Source organism: Mesitornis unicolor, unplaced genomic scaffold, assembly GCF_000695765.1.
Source record: "Mesitornis unicolor isolate BGI_N332 unplaced genomic scaffold, ASM69576v1 scaffold15721, whole genome shotgun sequence".
Taxonomy (NCBI): Eukaryota; Metazoa; Chordata; class Aves; order Mesitornithiformes; family Mesitornithidae; genus Mesitornis; species Mesitornis unicolor.
In genome coordinates, this window is record NW_010166058.1 from 21,426 (window position 1) to 33,589 (window position 12,164).

At 36.7% G+C, this 12,164-nt stretch overlaps 1 protein-coding gene across 1 annotated transcript in view; it reads left to right on the forward strand.

Annotated features, from left to right (window-relative positions):
- The window catches only part of GOLGA4 (golgin A4), a 49,898-nt gene that overhangs the window by 16,449 nt on the left and 21,285 nt on the right, over nt 1-12,164 (forward strand). Inside the window, exons 9-13 of the mRNA XM_010194850.1 lie at nt 2,696-2,874; nt 3,898-4,029; nt 5,045-5,200; nt 6,125-6,814; nt 7,028-10,419. Of these exons, the coding sequence (XP_010193152.1) occupies nt 2,696-2,874; nt 3,898-4,029; nt 5,045-5,200; nt 6,125-6,814; nt 7,028-10,419 (4,549 nt within the window). The remainder of the gene's footprint in view (nt 1-2,695; nt 2,875-3,897; nt 4,030-5,044; nt 5,201-6,124; nt 6,815-7,027; nt 10,420-12,164) is intronic.

Genomic DNA, 12,164 nt, shown 5'->3' on the forward strand with positions numbered 1-12,164 from the left:
TGGTCACTGTTTCTGATTTGTCACTGTGCCTGTCTGAGACTTCATTTACCCAGTACTTGGTTAAAAGATCTTCCCTCAACAGCAGCTCTGCTGGTTGGGGAGGAATACAGGCAGTGCCTTTTCTCTTCGCATTTGGAATAGATGTATTTGGATAGAAACACAAACTTTTATTCCAGGCTTTTATCCACAGTAGAATTAAGATTTCCCGTAGAATAAAAATAATAATAGTAATTTAGACCATGTTCTGTGTACTCACCGATAGTTTAGCCCTCTGCTGGTTTGAAACTCAGCTTTGTCATGCTGCACTAGAATTAACTACTCTTTATAAAAATGATCTGTTTTGCTGAAGTGCTAAAAGTGCCTGAGATGCATATAATTTAACTTTTAGAGAGCTAAGTGTGTTTCTGTGAAGTGTTGCTTCTTTGTGCTTTCATACCCCCTGGCATTTTATCCATCAGCTTTTTTCTAGCTTTTGTATTAGCATCGTGCTTGCAATTACCATGATGCAGCTGCTGTACTGCATGTTCTCAGCTATTAAATATCTGTAGTCATCCTAGTGTGAACCTGGATCTTCTGTTTGGTGGATCTGTGGGCTATTGCAAATGCATTCTTTTTGCAGAAGTAACAGTTTTCTCAAATGAAAAGAAAGTGTTCAGACCAAGAATCAGAAAATGTGCATGGAGAAATTAAATAATTTGATCTTTTACTTGCAGGCTTTATTTTCAAGCTATACTTTGTAAAGGTCTGTACGTTTGTTTTGGATTCTTTTTTAAAAAATTATTTATGATGCTGTAATACTGAAAGATTTGGCCAGTTTTGCTGGCTGTGAGTGCTTTTGTGAGGGCTGAGAGGAGCATCAGGGAGGTCAGTGACATTCTCCAAACGCCCTTGTGCAGGCTGTGTTCGTAACTGAGTTGTGTTTGGGGTAGCGAGGTGGGAGTCCTGCAGGTCCCAGATGACATACCTCGATTGGAACTGTGAAGAACTGTGCTTGGAAAGTAAGGCGCTATAAGCCTTGTGCATGCTTACATTATGTTTTAGGCTGTTTTACTGTTTGAAATAATCTCTAGTGCTCTTAAATTTTTTGTGGTGAGTTTCAGTATTTATTATTTAAGTAGAACTAGGAGTGAAAAAGTGGATACAATGACGTGCTTTGGTATTGCCAGGATCAATAACAATCCTGTTCTGTCCTAAAATGTTGCTGTGTGTAGTCAGAGAAAGGCTTCTTCAGAAAAAAAAGATGATGATTCTGGAAAAGGTCAGAATTTGAGGGAAAGCAATTTTATGCCATTAAGTTACTCGAAAACATATTTGCAGCATTGCTTCAAAAGTACAGATTATGGCTAAAAGCTTCCATTTAGAACGTTGTCAGAAGATGAAGAATGGAAATTATTATTCACTTCTCAAGCTCATGCCTCAATGTTATTAAAGATATTTTCAAAAAAACAGGGATTATGAAAATTGCTGCGAATGCCTACTAAGTAATGGTGAATCAAGGAAACTAGAGATGTATATGTCTATTATGATTTCCTTTTTGGGACAGAACTAAGTAGAAGTAAGTTTGGATACTAAATAACACTTCTAAAATTATTTTGTTCTCTCTGCTCCCAGACCAGTATCCAAGTAGTCTAGGGTATAGTAGAATAATATACTTTTAGATGTTTTTGTGCTCATCAAGACTTCCTACTGAGGAAAAGAGATTTCCTAATAGTAATAAATTCTAGTCTTGTGTAATTTTATATGGATTCTGCCATCAGTTTTGGTGAGGAACTTGAATATTGTTATTGAATAATAATAATACAGCTCACAACATGGGAATTTATTTGCTTTCTTTCTGTATCTAAATTATCATCTCTGAAGTGAGTGAAGTATGTTAGAATACTTCTTAGCACGGAAGAAGCTGTGAAATTATTGCTTCCAAGTTGTAAATGAAAATGTGTTTCAGGAGGCTTGTACATCTTATGCAAATATAAATAAAATTCATTGCTGCAGCTTGAGTGTTCTTTTGAAACATCTCACAGATATTCAAGTTTTCTAGGAGAAAACTATTTTGTTCTTACATTTTATTTGTTAAATTTAGAAGTAGGGCAGATTTTGTAACACACAAGTATTTTTCCAGTGTGTCTGAATTGCATTGATATTAGTTTACATGAAAAGTAAATAGTGAAATGATGAAATTAGCAAAGACATCTATGTGGATTCCACCAAACCCACAGTTTAAAGAGGCAATTATTTAGGTTGTACAGTTTGAAATGAGCAACTGCTAGGTAAATAAATTGCCTAGTATTATACTTCATTGTTCTATTCAGGAAGAATTTTTTTTTCATGATTCAGTAAAAACTGACTCCCATAGCAGTCATTCCTGGTTTATGCTTCTGTCTGCTTGTTTTAGTGGCAGAACAACTTGTGAATTGCCTTTTATTCATGGAGCTTTCTTCCTCCTCTTCAGTTATTCAGCACATATAGTCAGAAGAGGAGTCATGTATTTTATAGTGATTTTAAGGGAAGAAATAGAAGCTACAGATTTTATCAGTTCTCTTTCCTTTCTAGATAATAAACCCATGTGGATTCTTGATGGATTTCTAAGCTCATTCTTCTGTTATTTGTGCAATTTACAGCTACTGAGAAGTCTGTACTTCTAACAAGGGACATAGGTATTTTTTGACTATCACATACTTTTTTTTTTCCTTTACAGCTTTTGAAGAGCTTGAGAGGGCACTAAGCATTGCCCAAAAGACAGAGGAAGCCCGGAAAAAATTGCAGGCAGAAATGGATGAAAAAATCAAAGCAGTAGAAAAGGCAAGTGAGGAAGAGAGGGTAAATCTTCAACGGGAGTTAACGAGAGTGAAACAAGAGGTGGTTGAGATTATGAAGGTAAAAGCTGAAATTTACCTTGTATTACTGGCTTTTAATCTAATCATTCAATTACACTTCAACTATAGTTGTAAAGTACATTAGTATATCAGAACTGTGTTATAAAATTTTTGCCATTTAATAAACTTAGTAAAAATTATTTTCTGGGATTAAAGATTTACTTAAGACAAAATAGAAAAATCCGTATGGAGGTATTTTTTGAAATTTATTTTTTCAAATTTAAATTTGAAGAAATTTATGGCAGTCAGTTCACATCTCCACCAGGATTTTGTGTTTTAATGCTAACCACTCTTAATTATGCTAATAGTCCAGTATGTGCTAGGCTAAAATATTTAAGACTTTACTTAAAACCTTAAACATTAATCTTAAACATTAGCTTAAATGTTTAAGAATTTGCTGTCAATCTGTTTGCTAGTTGAGAATTGCTAGAATTTGCTTCATCTGGCATATTCAGGTAGGAATTGCAGGAGTACTGCACATACCTTGAAAAGCTATAAATTTGAACATCTTTAAATTTTAGTTCTTGTGTTGACATTTGTTATGTTATTATTTTTTCTAAGTGGTTACATTAATGCTTTAGGGGGATGACTGTTCCTAAATAAAGCACATACATAAGTTGTAGATAACTGTCTACATAGAGTATCACCACTTGACTTTCTAGCTTATGAAATAACAAGAACACAGGGAAAGCTGCAGACAGAAGTTCCTTTTCTAGTTTATTATCACATTAGAACTGAAACTGAAAACACCAAGTTCACCTTGGTGGAAGAATCTTTAGAGCATGTGGTGTTTCTTCTAGTAGAACTGAAAGACTTGAGAAGGAAGACGGATAACTTCAAGCTTGAAAATAAGAGCTGTCAGGGCCTAATATTAAGCACTGCAAGTGATTTGTGACTTATATAAAGAAAGCAAGGAGATGGTTCTGGTTTCCTCTCTTTGCACCGCTTTTCTTATTAAGAAATAATACAAACTGTTTTGTTATTTAATATTTTGAAATTAGTTTTTTCTGACTTTGATTCACAGAAGTCTTCAGAGGAACGTGTTTCTGAACTAGAAAAATGCCATAAAAAAGAAATGGCTACCAAAGATCAGGAGCTAAATGAGAGATTACAGGCCCAAGAAGAGGCATTCCAGGAGAAGATGAAAGCAGTTCTTGTAGGTATCCCTAAAAAGCATAGAAAGACATTTCTTTAAGTATGCAATGATAAGCCTTAATCTGACCCTATTCCGCAGAGAGAGTCCCGTGTTCAAAGATGTGAGTGTCCTCCAAAAGTCAAAGAGTTCAGGGACCTCAGCAACATGAAAGAGAAGTAACTGCAATGATCCAAGCTGAATAATGATAATTAATCACTATCACTGCTCACTAGTGGCTGCATCTTGTGAGAGACTTATTTTTAGGGTTTTTTTTGTTTGTTTGTTTGTTTTTTTTTTAAATTTATTTTTTCTGGATTGTTGGCGATTAGCCACAGCTACTAAAGAGGTACAGAGAATGAGACTGTTATTTGAAAAGTGTTGGTATTACTATGTCAGGTTGTATTGTGTTATGTGAACACTGTTAACAGTGAATAGTGTTTGACCTCAGAAAATAATTTTCTTCTTGGTCAGGCTGGGAAGAATCATTGCAATTCTTTGCGCTTTTTTATAAACTGTAATCCACTTTAGATAATCATGTAATTTTATCTAACAAATAGTAAATTCTCTTTTGTGCTCTTCTATGTTGGTGGGTGACTATGAATGAGGGACTTTGACAGTCTCTTGTTGACTATAATTTTCTACATGTTTCTCAAGTTATTATTATTTTTTTAAATCGTAAGGAATAGAAGTTTTAAAATACATTAGCAGTGAAATCAAGTGAGGACAGACCTTAATTCCTCTAAGGTGTTACTGTCGATCAATCATGGTAAACAAACCAAAATGAAAGACTGGATTGCATAATGTTTTTCATACAAAGAGAAGTAGAAGACAAATGGTTCCCAAGAAGAGAGATTTATAGCAAACTTGTTTTCACAGATTAAATACAAACTCTGTCTGTGTGTGAAAAATACAGGTAATTAGTATATGACTCCTATTAACTAGTTTGTACTAGTTTGTAACTAGTTTGACTCCTATTATACTGGTTTTGAAGGTGTGATGACTATACTTACTGTTTTAATCGTAATTTTTGATACAGGAAAAAAATCAGAGTGAGTGTTTAAAAGCCCTTCAAGAAAAAGAGCAGCAAGAATCCCTAGCCTTAGAGGAATTAGAGCTACAGAAGAAAGCTATACAGTCAGAATGTGACAAGAAAGTTCAGGAGATGCATCAAGAAGTAGAGACTTTTAGAACTGTGAGTAGAGATTCCAAAAGGGTAAATTTTTACAAGAATTCCTTTCAGTATATATTCAACTGTGACAGATTTACAACTATTTTGGATTTATTGTGATTGGCTTGGTTTAATCTCAACAATGCTGCTTCTAGTGACAGAAATTTAGTGTATTGCCATGGTATGCTGCAGTCCCTAGTTTTTTTACAAGATTAGATGGCAAAATAGAGAAATACATTCACTTTATATGATGATGTAGGATATGAATTTGTATCCATCTACATAAAAATCATGTATGCTATACAAGAGAGTTAAACTTCAAGCTGTTTAACTTCTGGGTACCGGTACCATAGAGATACTTACAAGGATACTTGAGTAAGTAAAAAACTTGCTTAAATTAAGTGTCCTTTGTTTTATGTAATAGGTAAAATTGTATTATCTGCTAATGCAAATTTGTACATTATTCCACCACTTCCAAATATTAGTTTGTAAGTTTTTCTTATAGAATTGTTTTAATTTTACAGCAGCATTTCCATGAGAGACAGAATTAAGATAAATCAGTAGATATGTGGAAAGCTCTGTAATACTCATGTAAACTCCCAAAATCTTTCGTCCTATGTATCGGTGCTTTAGTTTAAAAAGAAAATGTGACCATATCTCTCATAAATATAATTTGAATTTTTTTAATTTTAATTCTTTCCAAGTTTTATTGTTTCTATTTTCACTGCACTGAAATAGAACTTTTTTTCATTAAATAACTAACCATAATGTAAGCAAAGTTGAGAACAAACTAGGTGAATGAAAGGCTTATATGAAAAGTTGATGTTCACTAAAAATAATGAAATAAGTGACTTGCAGTTACGTGAACCTGATGAGATTTTTTTTAAATTTAATCAACTTGTTACCTTTTGAATATTCATATTCTTTTAAAACTGTATTCTCTAATAGAGAATTCTTGAACTGGAAAGCTCTCTTGCCAAATATTCCCAAGATGATAGAAAGCAATCAGAGGAATTAAGTACTTGGATGGAGTCTGAAAAAAAGCAGCACAATAAGGAAATTAATGATATAGTTGAAAAACACAAGAAAGAATTGGAGTATATGAAACAGCAGCAGGAGAAGCTTTGGACAGAAAAACTTCAAAGCTTAAAGCAACAACAAGTAACTGAAATAGAAAAAATGAAAAAGAAACAGGAACAGGAGATAGAGACAATTTTGAAAGAGAAAGAAACAGTTTTCCGTGCACACATAGAAGAGATGAATGAAAAAACATTAGAAAAACTTGATGTGAAACAAACAGAATTAGAAGCACTATCTTCTGAGCTATCAGAAGCACTAAAAATACGTTGTGAGTTAGAACAAGAAGTCTCAGAATTGACTAGAAAAGTATGTGAAGCAAAGCAAGAATTGGAAGGAAAGTTGGAAGAAGAGAAGAATCGCTACAATAAAGAGGTTGAAATGATGTTAAAAGAGCATGAAATGGCTATTCAATGTGTTGAGAAGGTACTCAGAGAGGAACTCAACAAACTCAAGCAATTATTGGAGGAGAAAGACAGACTTCTGGAGAAACTAAAAGCACATGAGCAGAAACTAAAGGAATCTGCAGAAACATCTGAAGCTGAACTTGTTCAAGTGTCTGCAAAACTAAAGGAGCTTTCAGAGTCTTATCAGAGTACTTCTAATGAGCAAACAAAGGTGCATGAAGAGGAATTAGCAAAGCTGCGGCAAAAGCTGATAGATCTTGAAGGTGAAAAATTGCAACTTTGTGAGCAGCTAGAAACAACCAAATCACAACTGAGCAAAGTGATGAATGAGTTAGAGGCATACATCTCTCAGGTACATGACCTGAAGGAGTGTTTGGAAGAGCAAAGCAATGAAAATACACAAAAAGTAACCTCTCTAACACAACAATATGAATGTCATCTGAAGGATCTACAAAGAGAAGCTGATGAGAGAAAGACAAATCTAACTGAGAAGGAAAATGAAATTGAACACATGAAGAAGTTACAGAACAAGGAAGTAGGAGAGCTTGAACAGAAAGTGTTAGCCGCAGAGGAGAAAATTAGTGCTTTACAAGAAGAATATGAAAGTAAACTGAAACGTCAGGAGAACAAAATTGAGAAAATCAAACAGAAATCAAAAGATATGCAAGAAACTTTCAAAAAGAAACTTGCTGAGCAGGAGGCTAAACTAAAAAAAGAGCTTGAAAACAAGCAATTAGAGTTCAATCAAAAAGAGAGTGAATTCAATGCTGAAATGTTGGAAATGGCACATGCCAGCTCAGCCAGAATCAATGACGCTGTGTCAAAACTGGAATCTAATCAGAAGGAGCAACTAGAGAGTCTTGCTGAGGCTCATAGGAGGGAGTTGGAAGAAATTACCCAGAGTTGGGAAAAGAAACTCAATCAGCAGGTTGAAGAGCTCCAGGAAAAACATGAAATGGAACTGCAAGAAAAAGAACAGGAAGTTGGAGACCTGAAACAGAAACTTGCCACTTTCAGTGCTGAGAAGGAGGGGTCCAGAACAGAAATAACTCGACTAAAGGAAGAACAGATGAAAAGGGAAGAGTCCCTGAAGGACTTGCGAGAACAACTAAGGCAGTCAGTGGCTAAGGTGAATGCTTTGTCAAATAAAGAAAGTGACCTGAAAACACAGTTGAACAAGTTGGAAGATGATCTTAATCAATCCCTGAAAGAGCAGTCAGGACTTAAGGAACAGCTCAGTAAACAGAAAGCAGTTGAAGAAAATGACAAAGCCAAAATTACTGAGCTGGCTGATACACTAAAAACACTTGAAGCGAAACTCCAAAGTGTGCAGTCTTCCCAGTATAAAGATCATGAAAATTATGAGAAAAAAATAGAGGCAGTTCAGCTAAAAGAAACGAAGTTTAGAAGTCAGTCTGTAGAGCTTGCAGCCCAGTTGGATGCTTATTGGAAGAATGCTGAAGCTTTATTGCAAACAAAAAGCAATGAATTGATTGAAAAATGTAATGAAAAAATTGGCATAGTAACATGCAAAATTGTAGATTGTGAGCACCGAACTGCAAAAGTTAAAGAAGCTGTATTAATTAAAACAAGTAAGATTTCTGAACTAGAAGCTCAACTTAGAGAAGTAACAGAGCATCATTCTGCGTCAAGTACTTCTTTGCAAAAGTCAATGCAAGAGCTGCAAGAGAAGGATAATTTAATTATGTCCATGAAAGCTGACATTGAAGGACTTGTAACTGAAAAGGAACAATTGCAGAAAGAGGGAGGGCATCAGCAGCAAGCAGCATCGGAAAAAGAAACTTGGATAACACAGCTGAGGAAAGAGTTATCTGAAAATATCAATGCTGTTACCTCAATGAGGGAGGAACTCCAGGAAAAAGAATCCGAGATCTCTGCTCTTAACAGAACAATTCTTGACCTTAATGTTAGACTTGAAAGCATGGTAAGTTTAACAGATAAGGAAGCAGCCATATCTCTGTTAAGCAAGCAACATCAAGAGGATCAGTTGCAGTTGCTAAGCCAGGTACAGGAGTTATCATCCATAGTTGAGATGCTGAGTCAAGAAAAAGCATCAGCTCTTGAGCAGGTAGATCATTGCACAGGCAAGCTGTCAGAGTGGAAGATGAAAGCACAAACCAGGTTTACACAAAATCATGACACTATTAAAGATTTGCAGAGCAAACTTGAATTAAGCAATATTGAAGCCAATAAAAAAGATGAAGAGCTAAATAAACTGAAGGAGCAGCTGGCTAAACAAAGCAAGAATCTTGATAGCTTAAAAAGTGAATTAGAACAAAAGCAAAACAAGAGGGAAAAGCAAGAAAGTGAGTTAACTGCAAAGTTAAAAATCCAAGCAGCAAGAATTACTGAACTAGAAGAACATATTGCTCAGAAAACTTCAGAAAATTATTCCTTGATGGAGGAACTTAAGAAGTATAATGAACAAAAAGATTCAGAGCAAAAAGAGATAGCTTGGCAACTGCAGCAGGCAGAGAAGGTGGCTTCTGAAAAGGACAACAGATTTAAGGAGGCTGAAGAAAAAGTGCTTAATCTTGAGAAGCAAATAGGTTCACTGAAAGCTGATTTTGAAGCAAAGGAGAGGGAATTTGACCAAATAAAGTCAGCAATGCTTAAAAGCAAAGAGGAAGAATTGAAAGAATTAGCAGAGAGACTGAGTGCAGAAAACAACACTAAGCTGGCAGATTTGAAAAAGAAGGCAGAGCAAAAAATTGGGTCTATTAAAAAGCAACTGCTGTCTCAGATGAAAGAAAAGGAGCAGCAATTTAAGCAAGATAGAGAAAATCAGTTAAGAGACTTGGAACAAAAAGTACAGGAGAGAGAAGCCAAAATTGAGTCCTTAGAAGAAAAAATTAAGTCAACAAGAGATTCCACAGAACTAGAGAAAGAAATGCTGCAAAAAGTAGAGAGTGTAAAAGCTGCTTTAGAACAAGAAAAAAATAACATGCTCCAGAGTGTCCAAAAGACGTATGAAGAGAAAATGCTCCTCGTACAGAAGGGCTTAACTGAAAAAGATGAATTGTTGCAGAAGTATGAAAAGGAACTACAAGAGAGCAATGACTATCGACTTGAACTGCAGAACAAACAGGAAGAGCTCCTTAAAAAACTAGAATGGGTTGAGAAGAGCCATCAGGAGGGGCAGAGTAGGACTGAAAGTCTCAGGAAAGAACTTGAGGAGCAAACCAAAAAATACTCACTGTTAGCAGATGAACATGCTCGTTGTGGTGGTGACTTAGCCAGCACTAGCGAAGGGTTAAAAGCTGAAGAACAAAAACACTTAGATATGGAGCATGTAATTGGAGATTTCCAGAAAAAATTGCAGGAAAAGGAGGCAGTCAGTCAGTCTTTAGAACAGAAGATAAAAAAGTTGGAAAATGATCTAGTGAAGGAAAATGAAGTCCGTAAGTTAGAGAGGGAGGATATGAGTTTGAGATATGAAGAAAAGCTAAAAAGTTTACAGGAGCAGTTGGATGAAAGAAATGACAGTCTGAAAGCTTTTGAGGAAAAGGTTGAAGAAAAAGCTAAATCTGGTTTGGAGCTGCAGAAGTTACTGGGTGATCTGCAGAATCAGAAGAAGGACTTGCAGACTAAACTAGATGACACTGAAAGGGAGAAACAGAAACTACGCAAAGAAGTGAATAATCTTCAAAAAGACTTACGCGCTCTGCGAAAAGAACATGAGCAGGAGCTTGACATAGTAAAGAAGGAGTCCTTAGAAGAAATGGACCAGAAAATCAGGTAAATTCATTGTTCCTAATCTTGTTACCGTTTCTTTGCTTTATCTTTAACCGCTAAAACCTCAAGAATAATTTTTCTAATGCTCAATTAGTAGTAATAAACTAATGACTGGTATTTCCTGTCAATTTTCTAAATAGACCTAAAAGAACAGCAAGAAAAGAGCTACTTGGAAGTAGCATTTCATGAACACACAAAACAGTATTTGAGTCATCAGTTCAAGAAGTGCTTCATCTTTTGGCACAGTAATACTGCTTTTGATGTGTTTTAGTTATCATAATGTTCATTGCCAGAACATAAAATACATAAAATATTTTCCTCAAACAAGAAACAAAGTTTATTAAAACTTAATACTGAGACTGTAATGTTCAAATGATACCAAGAATTGTTCGTATGTACTGCCCCAAAATGTGGCACGCTGCTTAGCACTCTAATGGCTTCTCAAGCAAGGAATTCCCTAAAAATTCTGCTTTTAAGCAGCACATCCTTTACTTCCAGTTCTCCATCATCTTCAGCAGAAACTCCGTATCTTTTGGAAGTGTTCAATTCTGGATTGTTTTTTATACCAAATGCCTACACCTTTCAGGTGAATTCAGTAGGAGGGGAACAGAAAGCCTCTCTGAATCCCACAGAATTATCATTTGAGTTTATGATATTTGGAAGAAGGGGCAGGCATCACAGGAGGAGTGTAGGGCTACCGTGAGGCTGTGCAGGGAGAAAATTAGAAGGGCTAAAGTGCAGCTGGAACTCAATCTAGCTAGTGCTGTTAAAGACAATATAAAAGGTTTCTATAAATACATTGGCAATAAAAAGAGAACTAAGGAGAGTGTCCCCCCTCTAGTATATGTGTGAGGAAGCATAGTGACTGGGGATGAGGAAAAGGCTCCGGTACTTAATTCCTTCTTTGCCTCAGTCTTTAGTAGGAAATCCAGCAGTACTCTGGGTACCCAGTTCCCTGGGCAGAAAGACAGGGATGGTAAGCACAGTGAAGCCCCCATAATCCATGAAGAGGTGGTTAGCGACCTGCTACACCACTTAGACAAGTGTATGGCGCCAGATGGGATCCAGCCCAGGGTCCTGAGGGAGCTGGCAGAAGTGCTTGCCAAGCCACTTTCCATCATTTACCAACAGTCCTGACTAACTGGGGAGGTCCCAGTCGACTGGAGGCTTGCAAACGTGATGCCCATCTACAAGAAGGGCCGGAAGGAAGACCCAGGGAACTACAGACCTGTCAGTCTGACCTCGGTGCCACGGAAGGTGATGGAGCAAATCATCCTGAGTGCCATCACACGTCACATGCAGGACAACCAAGTGATCAGGCCCAGTCAGCATGGGTTCAGGAAGGGCAGGTCCTGCTTGACTAATCTTATCTCCTTTTATGACGAGGTGACCTGCTTGGTGGATGAGGGGAAGGCTGTGGACGTTGTCTACCTGGACTTCAGTAAGGCCTTTGACACTGTCTCCCACAGCATCCTCCTGGAGAAGCTGGCTGGGTATGGCTTGGACGGGCATATGCTTTGCTGGATAAAAAACTGGCTGGTTGGCCGAGCACAGAGGGTTGTGGTGAATGGAGCTAAATCCAGGTGGTGACCAGTCACAAGCGGTGTTCCCCAGGGCTCTGTTTTGGGGCCAGTCCTATTTAACATCTTTGTCAGTGATCTGGATAAGGGGATTGAGTGCTCCCTCAGCAAGTTTGCAGATGACACTAAGTTGGGAGGGAGTGTTGATCTGGCTGAGGGTAGGAAGGC